At 37.7% G+C, this 21,525-nt stretch overlaps 1 protein-coding gene across 2 annotated transcripts in view; it reads left to right on the top strand.

Annotated features, from left to right (window-relative positions):
- The window catches only part of slc4a4a (solute carrier family 4 member 4a), a 108,575-nt gene that overhangs the window by 10,065 nt on the left and 76,985 nt on the right, over positions 1-21,525 (top strand). For both annotated transcript variants that reach the window (XM_073814619.1, XM_073814620.1), the window contains exon 2: positions 701-774. In XM_073814619.1, the coding sequence (XP_073670720.1) occupies positions 701-774 (74 nt within the window). The remainder of the gene's footprint in view (positions 1-700; positions 775-21,525) is intronic.

Raw genomic sequence — 21,525 nt, forward strand, 5'->3', positions numbered from 1 at the left:
GTTACGGATTAGATTTGGAGGTAGGATTATTAGGATGAAAACAGCGGTTCTGGCTAAATTAGATACAAATACATCCTACAATCGTGTGAAATTTTGTGTTTAGAGTTGGGTTTGGTTAAAGGATTAGGATAAAACAGTGCTCATCCAACGAGATTTCGTTTGCTGTATCCCTTCTATCCACAACCGCAGGCGTGGCGGGGATGTTTTATGAGTGGCGGGCCGCCACGGTTGAATGTATATAGCGGAAACACTGGGTATCGGTGCATCCCTAGTGAAAGCGGCAATGTGTATTCCACCCATGTGTAACTGCATTAGCTTTGTATGGCTTGTTTGAAATCTTTCTGTGGCAGCCTGGACTCACACCTACCGGTACATCATACTCAATTAACATCTTACTAGTCTGTCCAGCTGCCCCATCCCCCATGGCCCGGATTACCCTGCCAAATGTCCACCTGATCGTTCCTTTGTCCCTTCAAGGGCAGTAGCCTCAAACAGGCTTGTGTTTTGTAAGTTATAACGCATTAACCAGGGCTGGATATAGAATCAAAGGTACCCCTGTTTTTAGGGACACCTGCTAACCTGGGAAAATGGCTGGTTCTAGCAGAAACACGTTGCAGGTCATTGAGCCACGCCGCTACGGCTCCACGTTGTCTTTAGAAGAGAAATGTGAACAGTCTTTCTTCCTCTTTTACTACTACAGAATGGAAGATGAGGCGGTGGTGGACAGAGGGGCTTCGTTACTCAAACACTTATGTGATGAAGAAGAGGTTGAAGGTAAGACTTTCAAGATTTTTGTCCTGAGCCACAAATTTCTTTAATAAACTACCCAATAAGTCAAATTTCCTATTTTAAAACTTTTAAAAGACCAACTGAAATCATTTTGAGCTCATTTGTCTCTTTTGTTATTCAGTTGGAAGTTTAGATCAGTGGTACATTTAATATAGTATGTTTGCGAGCAGGTTGATTACAATTCTAACAGTGTAGATGTAGGGCAAAGCTATTGGGTGACGTTATGCTTACCCTACCAGTTTTCTTCCAGACCAAAGATGGATTGAACTATAAAAACTTATAAATGTGTGTTACAATGTCTTTTTGGATAGAATTGAATTTAGAAACATTTTGTGAAGCCTGTCCAAATGCCTACATCAGTTTATTTTATTTATATGGACTATTTCAAGACTTAATCCAGAAAACAAGACACAGGTTCTCAAGAGGGGAATAGCAGTTGCGAATGATAAGAGAGAAGGAGGCAGGAGATATGAAACCGCTTTGTCTTCCATGACTTTAGGGCCATTTACACCTAGTATTAGATGCACAAGATGTTTCCCACAGGATTTTGAGAGACTGTGGTGTGGATGACGTCCCACACTAATTAGAATATTTGGACGTCATCACTTCGTGTTTGCGTTTGATCTAGTTTGATCTGACTGTCACATTATATTGTATTTTAACTAGGGCTGTCAATCGATTAAAATACTTAATCTAGATTTAACTTGCTATTAATTGCACATTTTTATCTGTTCTAAATTTACCTTAATTTAACATTTTTCAACTAACATAGGTGTGGATAAATATAGATGCTTTATGCAAGTGTATGTTTACACCAGACTGTTTACATTTTCGGCAGAAACATCAGCCATTGCTTTGTATATGAATTTTCCTTTCAGAAGACCCTTTTTTCCTCCATTTCTGTTCACTGCTGCATCACTTGTGACATGTGCTGTCAGAATGAGCAAATTTTTAAAAATTAGTTATTTATATTTTGACATTCTCTATTAGAGCTCACATAACACACACCATTTTTGCCAATCTAATGTTAATATTGGTTAACTATAGAGTAGTGTTTCATCCTTCATATGTCCAAAGAGTATATCATGTTGTCAGATTATTGAAAGACTGAACGGCTATTCCGTTTTTTCTGGAGAAAGACGAACACTTGAAGGCATACGGAGGGCAGAGCTAAAGAGTTAAGAGTATGCGCAGCCTTTGGATACTAATCTAACAGCCGTGACTTCGATGGAAATCAAACTTAAATAAAACTTTTTTTTTTAAACTATGGCTTACAGTCAGATACAGCCTTAAACCCAGAATACACTGCAGGGTTTTTGCACTCCTATAAGATCATTACCTTATCACACTGTGCGACATGGATCGTTTAAACTTTGGTACAACAAGCCTGTAGACTGTACAGCAAGACCAGTGTTTCTCCTACTATTATATAAGGGGGTGCCCCGCCCTCCTAATGGCTCGACCCACCCCCTTAAAGGTGAAGTAAATTTCCTTTGATTTTTTTTATAGCGCCAGAGAACAATTTGTTCTTTTATTAAGCAAACTAAATAGCCCTCAAGTAATATGTTATTTATCTCATTTCCACAATGGCATGTTTTTTTCTGTCTGTGTTTGCGCGTTTACAATTATCCAGTTGAGTGCGCACATTTATATTTTACTGTTCGGCTTAATTCACTGCACGCGCTCTCTGTCATGTTGCCGTGCAGCATGGGCCTCTCTCTCACATAACTGAAAAGGTGACGTGTTTTCAAAGTTTGTTGCTCAGTATACTTTCTTTTCTGCGCAAACATCAACAGTCACGGATGTTACTAACAGAGAAGATGGCTGATCGAGTTTATCATGACTTGACGAAAGGTTAGCATTAGTGTTTCCCACACACACGCGCACATGTTTTGTAGTAACTCTGTGTAACAGTAACAGTGTATGCTGTCATATTTCTGAATTTGCCCCGAATTGTCTGCGCTATTAGGCTATGCAATATACATCAAAACTCACATTTGAAATAAAAAAGCTCATGTATATACATACATGCATGCATGCATGCATACATACATACATACATACATACATACATACATACATACATATATATATATATATGAAAAAATAAAAACCCGCTTTGTCCAGCTATGATCAGCTGTTAGGCCGAGCTTTCGAAGTTGTCATGGAAAGGTTGGTTGTTTTTAGTCACATGACCTGCAATCGCTTGCGGCTTCCAGCATTCTGTAAATAATCCCGGAAAAAATCGGCGAACACAGCAGCCACGTATTGGCCAATGCCGATACATATAAAACTCGCAAAAATCGGCCCGATATATCGCAGGCTCGATATATCGCTCTATCACTACTCCCAAACAGGGTCTTTTAAAGTTGGGACCGCTCCATCAGTTGTAAACTAGTGGCAAATCCGGCATCAAACTCAGCCTTGTTTGTAAAGCAATCCTCTCCAAAATGTAGCCAGGGAACAAGGTAAACCAATTCGCAATTACGTTTCTGTCCGGGAAAAATGAACTGCATCCACTATTGTCTTAAGGCGGGGAAAGCTAAAGAAGGTTTTCTTCTCCTTACATCCAAAAACAAAATTGTCGCATGCTGTGCAGTGATACCGGTGACTTCTACTTGACGGAGCAATGCTACTGGGCGTTCTCACTCTGATTCATGTGCAAGTGTGCTTTTTTGGGGGGTAAAGGCCCATAAAAGAAATATGGGGTTAATCATTCGCAACGTATACCCCCATTTGAAAAAAAAAACTTTCAGAAACTTGTAGGAAAATGGAGGCATGAGTTTGGCCCTGAAATACTCTCACAAGCTCAACTGCTTTTTGACACTTTGCTTAAGTTTAGCATGAGGGTTACAACTCTTACATTTTCAAGAGTTTAAAACGCGTTTGGTGTGGTTGGCCCCTAAGGCTGCTTCTCAATTTAACTTTTCAATTTACTTTGGGCTAGACCATCACTATTTTTTTTTTATGAAGAGCCACACTGATAGGTCAAAGTCAATAGGAGAGCCACTATAACCGCAAAGTATCAAAAGTTACATCCAGTCATAAATAGCATGACTGCTTATCAATCTGTCATCCCTGAACATAATATGCAATGCAATTAATACAAATGGGCGAATGTTTAATTATCATTTACTAGTGCTATGTTCAAAATATCGATACAACGATACATCGTCATGGACGCCTGACGATGCGCGCATCGATACAGCACCTTCCGTATCGATTCGGATGTACTTTTGAAAGTAACGTGATGAATTGCTGTTGACCCGTGATCCATATGGAAAGGACACATGTGTCCCGCAGAGTACGTAGAGTTAAAGGTGGCGGGGCATACTTTCACTTTGCGTGTCTGTCTCGCTGGCGCACGTGTCTGCATAGTGAGCCGCATACTTGCGCTCTCTCTCTCTCTCGCGTGCGCATTAAAGTCAATGAGTTCAGTATGAAAGCGCAGATATCTTAGCCTATACTACTGCAAAGGGCTTTATTAGCCATGCTCTTATAAAACAGTACTAACGCATTTGAGAAGAAACACGACAAAGATTTGCATGTGAAAAGTGTACGTCTAGAGAAGAGATACAGAGCTACTTCAAACTATAACTGTCACATTAATAACCTGATTTCTATTAAATAGTATTAAGTCTGACTGCATGTTTATAGATATATTCATAGATGTTGAATAATGAGAGACAAGAGTAAGGCACCATCTTTGTAAAACTGCTTTAAAAAAAACATAAGTTAAGTACTAACTCTGGGATTTTAAATATTTCTAATAGCTAATGAATGAATGGCAAAAACACAACTGTTACAATGCTTATTCAATGTACAATAAACAAATAATAATAAAAATAATAATAATAATGTTACTAAATTCTGAACAAAAATGTAATTCAAAATAGTCTTGTATCGTGATTCGCATCGTATCGGGATCCTTGTATCGGGATATGTATCGTATCGGGGAATTGTTGGCGATACACAGCCCTATCATTTACCAGTCAAATTTGTAAATGGGACAAGATGATTTGCCTTAATGATAAAGTACAGGATTTTAACTAAGCGTTCTTGTAATGTGTGTATGCAGTGCCCCCCGAAAAACTAGGAGACACTTTTCTCTTACTTTTTTGTGGTGCTGCACAGAGTGATTGGCGAGTGACAGTACTGTATCGCAAGAGCATAATGCTTGCATAACAAGCAGTCTGACCTCTTGGTACTTTGCGTGCAGTTAAACACATTTATTGACGTGCGTTTTGATATAATGGGTATGGTTTTCTAACAAAGTTAGCGTCCGGAGCAGAAAAGACAGAAAAAGTGCATGCCTGCATTAACGCATTAACGCAAATTCATGCATTCATTTTAAAAGCCCTAAGATGTTCAATACCCTTTTTATCATCCTGATTCCGATACCTGGGTCCAGGGTATTGGGTATAATACCGACTACTGATCCGATACCTGGGTGTGTCTGTACATACAGCTGTATATTCTACTAGCCCTTTATGAATTTATATAATTCTTTTATGGTGTGTGTGCGTGTGTGAGTGCGTTTGTGCGTGCGTGCGTGTGTGTCTGTGTGTGTGTGTGTGTGTGTGTGTGTGTGTGTGTGTGCGTGTGTGCGTGCGTGCATGCGTGTGTAGGGTTAGGGCTAGTATTGAGGATCACCTCCCTCGTTCACCAGTTGGTACTGCACTGGTGAGAGAGATTCAGCCTGTAGCTGTCCCTAGACACAAATCCACAGACAGCAGGCAACAGCAGCTCAGGAATGAAGAGGGGAACATGCAAGTGGTGTACAGAACAAAAAAAAGAACAGTCAGCACTTGCATCCGTTGTGGTGGACACACTTGCATAGAGCACCAAGAAATATGTTGCAAGTCCTGCTGGAAAGACTGAACACACACACGTGCACACACACACACTAAAAGTTAGTTTGATTGTTTAGTTCTCCATTCATCCTCTACTCTTGCTTCATTGTTCAATTTATTTGAAGTTGTTTTTGCATTTTGGTGCATAATAAATGTTCATAAATCTGATGCAGAGAAGATTTTTTTTCAAACACACACAATGCCCAAGCCCAAAAAAATCCAGTCCACAATCACTTTTTATATTGAAAATCAGTCGATTTGTGTTTTTTTCCCCCAAAATCAGTGACACCGCTTATGAACGTGGCAATTAAAGAGTTAAAATCATGGACATTTTGTAAACATTTGGTATGTTTGATCAGTACTGAGGTTGATTAACAGATTTATGAAAAAAATGTAAACTGATAAATTTTTACAGCCGTTAAATTCAGTGGCCTTTTTTGTCCACGAACAACTCGAAAGGGTAGTGAATGGGAACAACCCACAAGGGTTAATTTTTAAGTGATAAAGATGCAGCCACAAATCTAACATTGTAGTAACAGCCTGCCCGCGCGTTTGGATAACGGAAGTGATGCTATTTCCCATTGGTTCTAACGTGTTAGCAACTCACAAAGTTTATTAAAACGGTTTCCCAGCATCAAAATGTCTGGTTGTTGCATTTGGTTGCACTAATTTAATATACTAATATGCGTATATATGTATTTGGCCATCTGCTAACGTCTTCTTTCCACTCTGTGTTGTAAAAGTTGATAAAGTCAACTTTTTAAAATAACTTTGTCTGTCTGTGTTGCTTCACTGCTGATTCTTACCATACTTCCTTTGCCTAAATGCTTGCGCATACGCTGCCACGTCATCATTGTGTACAAACAGTAAAATGGTCTATAATCTCTTTAAAACCTAAAAGAATCCAGAAACAATTTTGTAAATAAAAGACATTTCCATTTTTAAATACAAAAGCACAAAAAGATCCTTAAAAAACACTTAGGCTACGTTCACATTGCAGGCTGAAACGACCCAATTCCGATTTTTTTGCCCCTATGCGACCTGTATCTGATCTTTTCATGACAGTCTGAACGACACAGATCCGATCTTTTCAAATGTGACCCAGGCCACTTGGGTATGTGGTCCTGAATCCGATACGTATCCGATCTTTTGAAATGCGACCTCCGTATGAACGGCCAAGCCACATGGATCCGACCCGTACGTCATTGATACGCTACAAACGTCATAATTCTGCATTGAAGTAGGCAAGAACGATAAGATAAACAACAACCATGGCGGACGTTGCTAACACTGCTCCACATCATTACATTTTGGCCGTATGGGTGCACACTTTATAGGATTTCACATATAACAGCTTTCTCCCAATATATTAATATATAGCATATTATTATAATGCTGCAAATAATATGTGAAGTAGCAGCTTTCAATAAATATTTTTTTATCACATAAACGTCGCACACCTGTGTGCGATAGGTGCGTAGGAGAGCAGGACTCGAAAGTCCAAAATTGAAAAAGAGAGGTCCCGCACACTATCCACTTGCAAAAATAGAAATAATTACTAATTAATAATTAAATAATTATTTCTATTTTTGCAAGTGGATAGTGTGCGGGACCTCTCTTTTTCTATTTTTCAATAAATATTTTTTAAAATGCGTTTATAAATCCAACAACCCCTGTGATCGGTCTACACGTCCATAAGAGGTTTCTATGTTTATAAACCATTGCCTCTTTGTTTCTACATTAAAAGACAAAGCTGGCAATTCTGACTATACTTTCGTTCTTTTAATAATTTCTTTACTTTTTTTTATTTATAAATCACTCTGGGTTTTCTGATTTATCTATTTGGCTTGTGTTTTGTTTCCGTGCACTTGAGGCATTTTGCACATTTGTTCTGCACTTTGTTACTTCTGACCTTATTTTATTAAAAAAAATTATTTATTATAAACGTAAATTCTGATCTAATTTAAGTCTGTACATTTTTGATTGCTTTTCTTTGTATCGATGTTGCGTTATTGCGTGCTGGCCATGCTTGCGCATGCAATTTAGCCGAACGGGCTAGGTGCTCTGCGTCTCATATTTAGAAGTTCATCAAACTAAACACACAAAAACGGATGTTTTTCGACGGATATACGTTTTTAAAATGTATTTAAACCAGACTGGTTATCTTGTCAAAAGTTAAACTACAAAACAGGTAAGCCGTTTCTTTAAATTTCGGTGCTGAAACGGAAAATATCTGCACCAAACCTATATTTATGCCTGACACGACTGTCTTTCTTGTGATTCAATATTATGGTCGGTGTTCACTTTCAAATGATAGCAAAGAGATTCCTGAAATAAATAAAATATCATCAGGTCTTTCTGTATCTAAAGTGAATACAGAGATGATCAAAGTCAAAGCAAGCAAGCAGGTATTTCTGTGCTAAATAATAACGCGAAGTGTCTATAAAATCTTTAATTTCAGTGTTTTTCTTGTTACAAATTAACGTTTAATGAATTGTATATAAAGCTTAGTTTTTATCATTTACAGTAACAATCACAAATTATTTGTCATTTCTCATTTGTCGTTTTTTGTCATGACTGCTTTGACGCGCTAAATCTCCAAATTAAATAAAAACACTGAATTGTTTCCAAGGCAGGATCACCTTTGTCATTTTTTAGTTATCAAAATGTTTTTTGTGTGATGTTCCGTAGATCGTGGCTTGTTATGTTATGAGGAATAATTAAACAAATGTTACCTTACATTTTACCTTAAAAAAATAAAAATAATTATATATAAATATATATATAATAAATGCATCGTCAGTTTTGAATTCGTTCCTCACTTGAAAGACAGTTTTGGTCACTTTATCAGAAAGTTGTTTCTGTGCTGCTTGTGAAAGAAAATAAAAGTTGCCAGTTTGTACCTGGTCTTGCCCCCTCCCAACCCACGCACACAACCATATGATTTTACTATCGGTCGACTACTACAATTCTGATTCGAATATGTAAAACCTTAGTTGAGGACACCCCTAGAAGATTGTAATTGTGCTGGCTCCGTTGGGAAAATAACTTTAATATTGCAAAAAGAGCTCCGCTGTTGACTACACCGTTGTTGACATCCATGTTTAATATTAGCTTACAAGTGACGTCCTTGACCGTTGAGTACTCTTATGCGCATGCGGGTCACTTCTGGGTCATTTCACGTTCACACAGGAGATCACAAAAGGTTGCATTTAATTGGAAATGTGAACGGCCTTGCAAAAAAATCTGATTTTTTCAAAAAATCGGAATTGAGCATTAAGCCCTGCAGTATGAACGTAGCCTTAGTGAAAGCTACAATGTAGTGAAATAAGAAACTTGAGTAATAGAGCAGAGCTCATCCTTCTCCGCCCTAGCCTTTGTGTAACTATCATGTTCTTTGGGGTGATACGTCTTCAAATGCTATGAGGTTTTTGTTGTTAAGTTGCTTATACTTGTGCCACCCATCCAAATTGCAGCATGGCATATGAGACGTGTTGCTGTTTTACTTGTCTGCAACACTGCCAAACAGCAGACATACGGCTAGTAGGGATGTGCATGTATGTCATTTTTTCATTTTGATGAATCAATAGGTCTGAAAAACGAGTACTCGATTAACTGGGGGTGGGGAAATCAAGGAGGCGGGGCCTATGCGTCATGGTGAAAATAAAAATATTTGTAATAGAAACACCCAAATAAAACTATTTTTGAAGAAACTATGACAGAAGACTGAACAAATACTAAGATTATTAATGAATTTTTTTTTATCAGAATCCTAATAGAAAAAACTGTGTGCTGAAGTGAAACTAAAGGGTTAATAAACACAAACTGAAGCGGTTCCTATATGACGCACTCTACATACTATTAAGCCTTATATACATCAAATGTGTTACATTAAGTGCACATATATGCACAAAATGCAAGACTTTAACAAAGTTATGTACTGGACTGAAAGTTGTGGATATGCACCATAACAACGCGCTTTAAAACACGTCCAGTCAAAGCCCAAGTTTCATAACATGAAGCAGCTTTTGCTATTTTTTTTTGTAGCGATTAGCTGTGTCGTGTCGTCCTCTTAACTGTTCTCAGTCAAGATGTTATGTTCATAAGGCTCTCTATCTCTTGACACTTGATGTTTAAATATGAGATGATATGATGGAACTTGTGATGGTGTTGTTGAGGTTTGATGCCAGAATTTTTTTGTGGTATCGGTGCCGTTTCCGATACTAGTATCGAAATTGGAATATCCCTTAGAATAGTGCCTGAACATGACCCAATAGACCCTTTTACTGTTTGTACACAATGTTGACGTGGCAGCGTATGCGCACGCATTTAGGCAATGGAAGTATGGCAAGAATCAGCAGTGAAGCAACACAGACAGAGAAAGTTATTTTAAAAAGTTGACTTTATCAACATTTTCAACACAGCTACAGTACCAGATCCGTGTACTATAGTGGAGTGGATGACATTAGCAGATGGCCAAAAATAAAGTTGCCAGATACAAATATACGTATATAAGTATATTATATTAGTGCAACCAAACGCAACAACCAGACATTTTGATGCTGGCAAACCATTTTAATAAACTTTGTGAGTTGCAAACACGTTAGAACCAATGGAGAATAACAACACTTCGGTTGCCCAAATGTGTGCGCAGGTTATTTGTTCCCATGAGCGGTAAAAGGGTCCATATCCATAACACCTCGTGTTTAAGAGAGAGAGATAGAGAGCACAGAGAACAGGTGTGTGTGGGAATACAATGCTAACCTTTCGTTAAATCATGATAAATCTAACTTAAAATTTAACATAACTTTAATTTAACTTTAACTTGAGGTCAAGTCAAGCACATTACATTGTAGCATACAATATTTTATGCAGTGTGCTTAGTATACTCCACATTTTTGAAAATGTAGTCATCCGGGTATTCTGTGCATATGGAAATATACAGTACTGTATACTGCAGACCAAAGTATATTAGTATGCAGGGTCAGGGTCACAAAAACAAGGGACGGGGCAGCCCATAGGGTCACTGTAAGAAAGGGATGCATCAAAATCATAGACTGGGCCATTCTATGAAGCTGGATGATCAAGGGGGAATCCCTGTGGAAGCACAATGGCTTTGTTCGTACTGTAACTGCATACTAACAGGGGTTCACAAATGGGTTGTTGCGCCCCTGCCAACGTGCGATTCCAAACAAAGGCAAAGTGTTGCAATGCATTCACATGAATTCTTTGTTTTTTTACAAATTCAATTTAACCTATAGCTTCAAAAGCAACATGTATGCAGCAATATTACATATTTACTCCACAATTAGTACTATATAAAATGTTGATGTTCTGAACTTCTGAAGTAGTGTGATGTAGTCAAATGTTGAGCAGTCATTGCTGTAAAGTAATGCTTAAATCAAAAAGAGCATTAGTTTTAAAATCTTAGAAATAAAAAAAAACATTGCCCTACCCTCAAAAACGACTTTAACCAAGCAACAAGTTATAGTTGACAAATTCCCTGTATGTGGCAGAGATAATAGTGCTTTTTTAATAGCTATATTAGCATTCACAGTAGCGTGTCTCTATGTTCTGCACTTGTACCCTCTATCCACAGTTTGGTTACTGCGGTAACACAAGGTGCTCAGATGTTGAAGCCCAAAGGGCCGAGCCAGATTTAGAGACTACGCTTTATCAACTGACAAATGGCATGGCACTCCAATTCAGTCCTCTTTCTATGGTTGCATAGAAAAGGGTTCCTCCGAAAGAACAGGAAGTTTGGCACAAAGCTGGCTTGACGATGTGTGGTTCCACCCTCCCTCTTACCTCTCCCTTCCTTCTCTTATTTCATTCGCTTACTCTCTCGTTCTGTTTCTTTATTTTTTTTTCTCACCCATTTCACCTAGTGGGATTTTAGGTTCAGAAACGGTTCTTAATGATACTTCTGCTCCAGTTGTTTGTTTATTGAAAACCAATCAAACAAAAAGGCATTTTTTTCCAGAATGTTCGCAGAAAGTATGCTCGAAGTGCCTTGGAGCAACCAGATTAAAATAATTCTTAACTTCAGAAAGGGACTTCCTTAAAACATAAATGTGTTTCTGCCTAAATATCTGACAATGATAACTGACAGTGAATATTTCTTTTGCATGTTTTTAAGCCAGTTTACCTTCCAAGTATTTTTTTGTAACAGTTTACATTAAAGGCACATTATATAAAATTTATTAAATAAAAATATCCCAAAATCACCAACATAGTGTTTCATATTTTGAAACTTACATTATTCCAAGTGTTTTCAACAATATTTGAATCCAGAGAAATTCAGTGTTTTAGTTTAAAGGTGGGGTGCGTGTCGACTACCAAAACACACTTGTAGCCAATCAGAAGTAAGGGGCGTGTCTACTAACCAACATCGTTGCCTGTGTGTGGGGCGGGTTTATCAAAAGAAGGTCCAGATTCTATTGGGGTAGGGGCGTGTTTGTTTAGGTGATTTCAAATATCAACATTGGCTTTCAGAGATAATGCACCCTGCCTTTAAAATCCCTCCTCACTTGGTCACCGGTCAATTGCATAATGTCTGTGTTATCCTCGGTTTCCACTTTTATACCGTTAGAAGCCATAGTGTTTTTACTTTACATGGCATTGTACACACCGATCAAAATATGACATCATCATATTATGATAATTAATGATTTGGAAGCAGTCCTGTTGAGTTGTTCTCATGATTCTGTGTTACTTTTGTCATGTGTTGATTGATCACGCCTTATACCACTCTGTTGTTTTATTGTATCAAGCCGTTAGCTTATGTTATAATGTAATGATTATAAAACTTTTTTATTATCTACATAATTTGTGAGACCTTTTGAATTGATTTCCATCTGCCCATCATTTCAGAGTCCTTAACAGCGTCATCAAGCAATGCCTTTGTTATTGTTTGGCGACCTGTAGCGACAACATTACATATTATGCCTTTAACATAAAAGGTAACATACTAGACATTAGGGGTGGCACGGTCCATGAAAAAAATCCGAACCGTTCGGTTCGCTTGTCTCGGTTCGGAGCGTGTGTGTACCGCACGGTTCAACGGTTCATGGCATGCGCAATGTAGTCTCATGCCCTGTATGTGACCTCAGATAGCGTGTTTCCCTTTCGCGCGAAAGAAGAGGTGACTGGTTTGGAGTATAAGTACTGCGGGTTATGTTACGTGTAGAAATGGCAAGTGGGAGAGAAAAGGAAGTCTGCCCGCAGTTGGAGGATGCGCCAGCGTCGTATAAGTTTGGTGTGTGGAAACATATTTTTATTTCATGTTACTTATGATGACAGCGGAAATAAAACAACAGATTGAACTGCAGTCTATGGGTTGAATATGCTCCAACAGCCACAGGAGATCGCCTTCTCTCCGACCATTTATCTGAGGTACTGAACACAATGTTTTACGTCTTTTCATATTCAGCGCTATTTTTAGCCTTTCATTGATAAAATTAAAGCGGCTGATTTCCGCGTAGTTTCATTTTGCTAGCGTGTGAAAGTTGCGCGATCTTATTTCAGAAATTGCCCCTCAAAGTAATCAGAAGTGGTCAAAAGTGGACAAAAGAGACTTAAAGAGATTTTAATATTACAGGTGCAAAGGTTATGTTTCTCTCTCGTCCACATATACTCTCTGCAGTATTAAAGCAGCCTCTCAGTGATAAATCTAAGAGCTACACTGAAGTTGGCATTTTAATAAATGCAAGTTATCTTTGTGTGCTAAAAATGTAGATGTTTATGTAGATGGCAATACACATTCTCTTTTTTGCCAATTAAATGAAAAGCATGTTGAAATCATCAATGTCTTCCCTCTTGCTCTATCAAAATCTCATCTGGCTTTCCTCAGAGATGGTCCAATGTGCTTAAAGTCAAATTCAGTTTGTGCATGATTACATGATATAACTTTTTTAATGATGTATCCTAAATTATGGATAATTAATACATTAATAAGATAATACATTTCTGGCGTGTGAAAAATTTAAAGAAAAAATAACACCAAGAACCGTACTGAACCGTGAACCGTGACCATAGAACCGTGATACGAACCGAACCGAGGGTTTTGTGAACCGTGCCACCCCTACTAGACATCAGTGAAAATAAAAACTATGAAAAATTAAAGGCGGGGTGCATGATCTCTGAAAGCCATTGTTGACATTTGAAATCACCTAAACAGACACGCCCCTACCCCAAAAGAATCTGGACCTTCTTTTAAAAGACCCGCCCTACACATATGCAACCCAGGCAACAATGTCGGTTAGTAGTCACCCCCTCACTGCTGATTAGGGATGCACCGAATATTCGGCCACCGAAAGTTTTCGGCCAAAATGGCCCAGAAGTGGATTTTCGGTTTTTGGCCGAAAGACTTTTATCACCGAAAAAATACGGCCGAAATAATGTGATGACGCAAACAGAGACCGCGACCTGCACGTGCTTGTCTGAAGTAACATATCTGCGGTGTGGACTAGATTTTTCTCAAACCCGCGTCCGCCGAATTTCTGACCAGGATGCCCGCAACCTGTGAGTTCCACTCCCGCCCACGCCCGTAATGTTTGTGTCCAAACCCGCGGATTTTCTCTGGGCATTTGTGTACAGTTTTCACAAGCTCCGACTAAACATTTGTCAGATTAACATCCAGAATAACAGACATTAAACTTGATTGCTTTTAAAATTAGGGATGTGCACGAATGGTCAAATATTCGATCTGCAATAATAATTAGAATGGAAAAAAATGATATTCAAATGTTTTTAATCCGCCACCGCAGCATTACAACTACTGCTCATTTAATCCTTTTTCACTTCACCTGTACGGTCTTTTACAGACTTTAATGTAAAGTATACATGAAAATATGTATTTCTGATTGTTTTGGTAATTCAGATTGCAGACTAATTTAAGTGTTTAGAGCAGGGGTCTCAAACTCAAACTAGCTTGGGGCCATTTCTGAGATTGACATTTCATCGGAGGGCCGCAGACTTATTTTAATGTTCAAAAAAGTAAAATTTTTTGGTAAATGTACTGTTTAAATTCTATTATTTAATGTATAATAATAATAATAATAATAATAATAATACTTGAAAATATATAAGCAGGGGGTTTTATCTTTTAAATATACATTATTTTATAAAAGTAAATCATTTCTTAACCTTATCTTTAATAACTAAGGCCTATTAAAACCTTGCACTTATCTAACAAATTAAATTTCTGTATACATTTATAAACTATTATAAAAATCTTACCATCAGTGTTTTGATTTATTTTGGATTGTTTTCAGTCATAGTATTGACTTCAGTAGTTCCATCTTTGTTATTCCACAGTTTTAATGAATTTGTTATTATATGTGGAAAAATATTAAAAAGTGAAAGTGATCCTAAAACTTTTGAATGAGTAGTCAATGTTACATAAGCTAGTTAAACAGAAAACAAATATAATACTGCTCTATGTGTAATTGCATAGCAAGCTATAATATATTATACTTCATTATATATAGCAGTATACATAATTTTATCTTCTGTAGGCTACGTTTCTCCTCATCTTTCCTCTTTTCTTAACCTGGGCACTTTGATGGTTCTTTTTCTTATCTGTACTGTAATACTGCATTACATCTATGGCTCTGCCATGCGGTGTCTCCATAAAAAGTGACTTGTTGATGTGAACTCCACCGCAGCTCTTTTCTGAGCTGAGAATCCACCCGGAAATAACAAATCTTCTCTGGACAAACACTACAAAGTCCCGACCAGATTAACTGATCGCATTGTGACAATGATATGATTGACGCGAGGTTCAGATGAGGAATTAAAATCCGATCACGCATTCCGTTCTCCTCGCAATCACGGAGGGCGCGCGCGGCTCATGGCTGCGTAGCAACGGGTGACGCCACCCCCTACGGAGCGCAACGTCAGAGCACTTTAGAAAGTAAGAAACGCCTTAACACACATTGTTAGACGCGACATGTGAACGAATCATTAAACGTTTAAATTAAAAATCAGACGAATATTTAACAAAGTGAATAAAAATCTTTCTGCGGGCCAGATTATGTTATAATGTTGAAAGGTGCCGCGGGCCGCAAATAGGGGGAGGGCGGGCCGCAAATGGCCCGCGGGCCGGGAGTTTGAGACCACTGGTTTAGAGTTTTAATGCCGGTTGTTAGACGTGCTTCTCCGCCGCATCAGCGTGCATCGTGAGAGATTTGTTAGCTTCCTTATATAGCCTAGTTTATTTTGTTGTTAAAACGACACGAGACACACATGGAAAGCGAAACAGAGAACATTTATTTTATCTGTGGATATGGTTATAACCAACCAGATAACGGCAAATGCCATAATAGCAAACAATAGCTCCGTTTTGTGAAGTGTTGTTAAATTAAAGGCGCAAAAGAGGATGTTTTCCGCCGACTGAGAATCCAAAGACCGTTACTGACATTTTTAAATAAGCGCATGCGTAAGAACAGCCTCCCTCCTTCACAGCTCATTTCTAGGGAACGCCTTCCAAAACTCGTGCACGAGTATTTGAACACGAGTGTTTGTTTACCACTGGCATATGCTGTGTCGTGTGACTCGCGTCAGTGGATTCATTATGTGAAATGATATGATAATAAACACATAAGACGTAAAGTTAGATAATTCGACGCAACTCCCATTTCAACTAGCATGTAGCAGACTGGTCACTGCCTTACAACTACAGTACACAAACAACGTCGATATACCTGAATAACAGTACAACAATAATTATTCCACAAAGAAAGAATAATCACTGTTACCTGTCCAGAAGAATTTTTGCGAACTGCGCGTCTGTCTTGACACCTCTCTGTTCCTTCATTGCTCTCCAGTGTTGAAATGTTTATCCAATAACGACTCTGTTTACATTACGTTCTTCTGACAATTTTCTCCTATTCCCAGCGGCTTAAGTCTTTCTTTTACATCCTCCTTCGGGTTTCTTCTCTTCCGTGGTGCAAATTCGAGGAGGAAAGCAGGAGCGACAATGAAAACAAACCGAAACTAAAGACGGAGTTCATGCGTTATGCGCATGCGTCACTCGTGTAAAGTTACTGGAGGGTGCACGTCTCTGACAAGGAACGTAATGGCAGTGATTGACAAGCCAGAGGGCCAATCGCTCATGCGATGATTACCTCAATGAATGGCTGATGTTTTTAAGGCCCTACCTTATGCACAGATGACATATATTAAATGTATTACTTTCAGTGCACCTAATAAATAGTCTTTTATCATTTAGTAAAGACAGTTTCAAGTAATATTGCAAAAATGTATTAAACAAACATCCTCTTTTCCACCTTTAAGCTTGTAACTTTGCACCCTCAGCAATAATGTATCAAGCCAGCTTGCGTTATTTGTAACATAATATTAAATTCAGATATATTTGTTATATCCGTTTGTTGTTCTCACTGGATAACCACAGAGCAGAGTTTTTTCTGCAGCTGGCATTAATGAGAAAAACGGGTTTCACCGGAGAAGGTAGGCTAAATAGGATTTTCTTTCTAAACAAAAACATGTCATACTAAATAAAGAAGATATTCATATTTGACAAAGCCTTCGATCCATGCGGGGTTTTAACGTGCATTAAAATCAGTGTTCGAATTGAAGGGGGTCTGGGGGGGTCCCGGACCTCCTATAAGCCTTAAGGGACCCCCCATAAAGCACAAAAATAGAAATTAGGGGGGTCCCCTGGTTTTTATTTAAATTAAAATTCTACATAAATTTAAAATCCTCATTTTGCGTGTCACAAAGCGATACTGTCCGTTATTTGTCCCAATTTCGCAATAAAATAATTCAAATGACTTCTGTCTGAAATAAAGAAACTCGCAAGTGCGCCTCATGCTGTTTTCTGGAGGAATTGACAGACGAGTTAATGTCTCTATCTGCGTGTGGAGTATTTTTTACCTCAGTTGCGGTAAGAATCTTTAGTAATCTTTAGGTTTAAGGGTTTTTAAAAAATCTTCTCAAACAATTATTTCATAACAGTGGCAAAGCTATCCACTCAGACTGACGGCTGGTCAACCCAGTCACACAAAATATTTTATTAGGAAAGCAGAAGAAATCACGCTTAAATGATAATAAATGATAGTCTCTTTAATACTTAGCCTATCGCTCAACTACGCATCTTTCAGAAATAAATAATTATTTGTAGAAAGTATCTTTTGCATGTGTTTTTTTAAACCTTTGAAAAATGTCACATGCATGGCCGAAGTGGGACTCATTTTCAGCCCTGGAGTTTCATGTCTTAGACCGGCCCACTTTAGTTCACCACTGACTATATTAAAATAATATAATTAAATCCTCAGTGCACTAGTCTTTGCAGCCTTGCAATTAATATATTTTCCAAAAATATCATTTCCAATTCAATGCAAATAGTCTAAAACAGTTATGATTTTGCCATAATCGTGCAGCCCTACCATAAGGTATTTTAAAATTATTCAATTAAACTTATTCAAAAACTGCTGAAAGGGAACAAATGTTTTCCCCTATATTTTTTCCCCTAGAGTTTTGCATGAAATAGATGAAGAATAACTATTAATAGATTAATCATTGTTACATATATAACTTACCGGTAGATATAAAAAATACGACATTTACCTTTTAGAGGCCGTTCGTATCAAGTTGCGCTCAAGTTTATTTTAAATCTAAACGTGCGGCAAGTGCACTCAAATATAGACGCGTCTAAAACAAAACTCGTGTTCACAGGCGACCGCTTTGAAAAGCAGAAGGCGGCGGCGCGTCATGCGTTGTCCATGCGTTTTAAATGAATATGGACCCTATGATTATGAACGCAAGAATTACTCCGTGGTCGGAAGTTGGGGCACAATCAACTTGGTCATAAAGCGGTGGGGACGTATACCACCCGCAAATTACGCGAATGGGGCTGCTGTGAGTGCTGGGGACAGCAACCTTGAACCTGGTGGCATGATAACTATCTTTAAAATTATGTATCTTTAAAAAGATTAATTATATTTAATTTATACAGTGAAGAAAACAGTGTTATTATTCATTTGATTCTATTTATGTACCTAAATACTACTGTTAGATCTTGCTTTATTTGTAACTTTGTTCTTTTCTATTTTTATATGCTCATAATTTCCGAAAATTATTCGATCTATGACTCAAAAATGCAATGTAATCATCCATTTAACCACTACTATATAGTAAAATTATGTAATTTAAGAATGAGTCCACCCTATTTCACCCCTATTCTGTTTAAAAGTTCTGCCCTTGCCAGTGTTTCACACTAATTTGAGGGGTAAAAATCTTTTTAGAGTTTGAGTTAAGGGTAATTTGGGGTTTCTTTGATTAAAACCAGGATCAGATGATTGTTGATCAAGGACGATCACATCTTACGTTGTGAAATCACAGCGATCCTATAATGAGGGGGGTGGAGCTTGGCCGGGGGGTGGGGCTTAGCTAGGGGACCCCCCATAAGCTTTGACATAATTCGAACACTGATTAAAATGCCATAATTTTTTTATCAGCATTTTGTAACATTAACGTTAAAACCAAACCACAACTAGCACATCTCAGTTTTTAAATGTATACTGCATGGTAAACAAGCACCAAAGGATTAATTAAACAAACAGTTTAACTTTTAACAACCTGATGTGTCACTAGTAGCCTACTCACCAGTTTTTCCACATGTAAGGCAGATAGCCTATATAAAAAAGTGAAGTGGGGTTTGTTTATGCCACATGCTGTTTGGCTTAATTTTCTTCTCAAATTGTGTGTGTTGACTCCATTTCTATTACACGCAAAAATACCATATGTGCAATGGTAGTACTAATAATTGGCATAATTTCTTTCGGTGTTTCGGCTTTCGGTTTTCGGCCTTGGTTTCCTCTTTTTCGGTTTTCGGTTTCGGCCAAGAATTTTCATTTCGGTGCATCCCTACTGCTGATTGGCTACTAGTTTTTTTTTTGGTACTCAGTCCGACTCTATTTTCCAAAGTGTTTTTCAAAAATCGTGCACCTGCCTTTAACTGTGAAAATAAAGGTATTTTAGAAAGTAAACATTAAGAACTAATTTTTAATAGGTGCCGTGTTATAACAACACAATATCATGGCAATTCGTAACTGTTTTACAAGGTAGCTACTTTGTATGAATTCGTATGACCTCATTCATACTTTTTGTATGAATCCGATTTCACCCCAGTGATGTTGGGTTGAGGTGTAGGGCAAGGGGTTGAGCTCAATTCTTGCTTTAATTTAAAAAACATTTGTTTTTGTACTATTCAGTCACATTATACAAATTCATATGATTTTTTTTATAGTTATATAAAGTCATTATGCTTTCCTCTAAGATCAGGTTGGTTGTAAAATAAAATACTAGCTGTTATAGATGTACTAAAGTACATATGTTACGCATATAGAAAATTAGATTAGATAAGAGGAAGATAAAAAGGAGATGAAAGAGATAACACATTCAAACCAAACACAATTATCTTTGTTAAAATAATTCTCGTTAAAATTATAAAAAAACGTTGTATTTTGAAATTTGGACCTCTTTCATAGGGTGTGATCTTTCATTGGCTGTAAGAGGTGAATGAGGGAGAAGCATAAAGACAGCAGAAGTTTGAATCTAGTTTAAATAAAGGTACACTTTACTGGAGCTTTGTTCAACTACTAAGACAACTAGATCTTTGTGCTATATTAAAGTTTCAAAATATTTTTTTTTGTCAATGGTGCAGTTTGAATTTGTCATAGTCCATCTGAGAAATGACACTATTTCTAAACTGATTAAATGTTCTTAGGGGCTTTTTACACCTGGTCACTTCATGCATTTTCTCTGATCGAATAGCTATCCATAAATGTGTGTAAATGCCATCCGAAACGTTTTAGAGACGGATTTAAATTTGATCTCTCAAAACACTTCAGGAGGTGGTCTGGGACCTCTGATATAAGTAAATGACTGGATTGCGCATGACATCACAATTGTGAAACCACCGTGCCGCCATGTTGGTATACCCAAACATTCTATGGACGTTATCAGATTCTAATGATAAAACATCACTTTACAAGTCTTCGTTTTTATATCTGAAGTTACCCTGTACATTATTTCAATTCAAACGTCCTAAGCATGTACATAGTTATTAACTGAAAGTTTTACATTTTGCTTTTTAATCAATTATACATTCATCTTTATTACAGTATCAGATCAGCAGGCAGACCGCAGCTTATTTAGTATAATTTATCTAAATAAATAAACATGCTTTGAATGTGCATGCAATAATTTGCTGGTTTTGTAATTATGTTATCTAAACTTACAAGTTACCTAAACTTATTTAGAGAAATAACGCTGACCGTGTAGCTGAATGTCAAAAAACTTTATTTATACCCGTGTCATTAACAGAATGCAGCAGCCTGTTTAAAACAGAAACATTGCAAATTACACCAGAATTAACTATTAATTTATGTACACATATTCTAAAAATTAATCTTGTGTGACAGATACGCTGTAAAGCCGGTAAATTAAGATCATGATTGTGAATGGAAGTCAATGACGCCATCTGCCGGTTGGGTATACTGTACCAAGATGGCCGCTCGAACTCTGCACTGGCTTCACTTTACGCTGTTACGTTAAGCGTTCTATGCGCAATCCAGTCATTTATATAGATCAGTGTCTGGAACGCATTTCAGATTAAATTGGACAAGTGTAAATACATATAGTTGATGATACTATATCACCTGGAAGTTAGCTGGCAAAGAGCAGACCTGCCAACCTGTACGCATTTTGCGTAGCAGGTACTCATTTTGACCTCAAAGTACGGTGGTACGATTTGTCACTCTAAACTACGCAAAAACCTGATGACGCCCTTTGCCGCGCGAAGTACTCAAAAGAAGCAACAGAAAAAAGAAAAATATGTCCAATCATAGCACTGGGC

The sequence above is a fragment of the Paramisgurnus dabryanus genome, chromosome 5 (assembly GCF_030506205.2).
Source record: "Paramisgurnus dabryanus chromosome 5, PD_genome_1.1, whole genome shotgun sequence".
NCBI lineage: Eukaryota > Metazoa > Chordata > Actinopteri > Cypriniformes > Cobitidae > Paramisgurnus > Paramisgurnus dabryanus.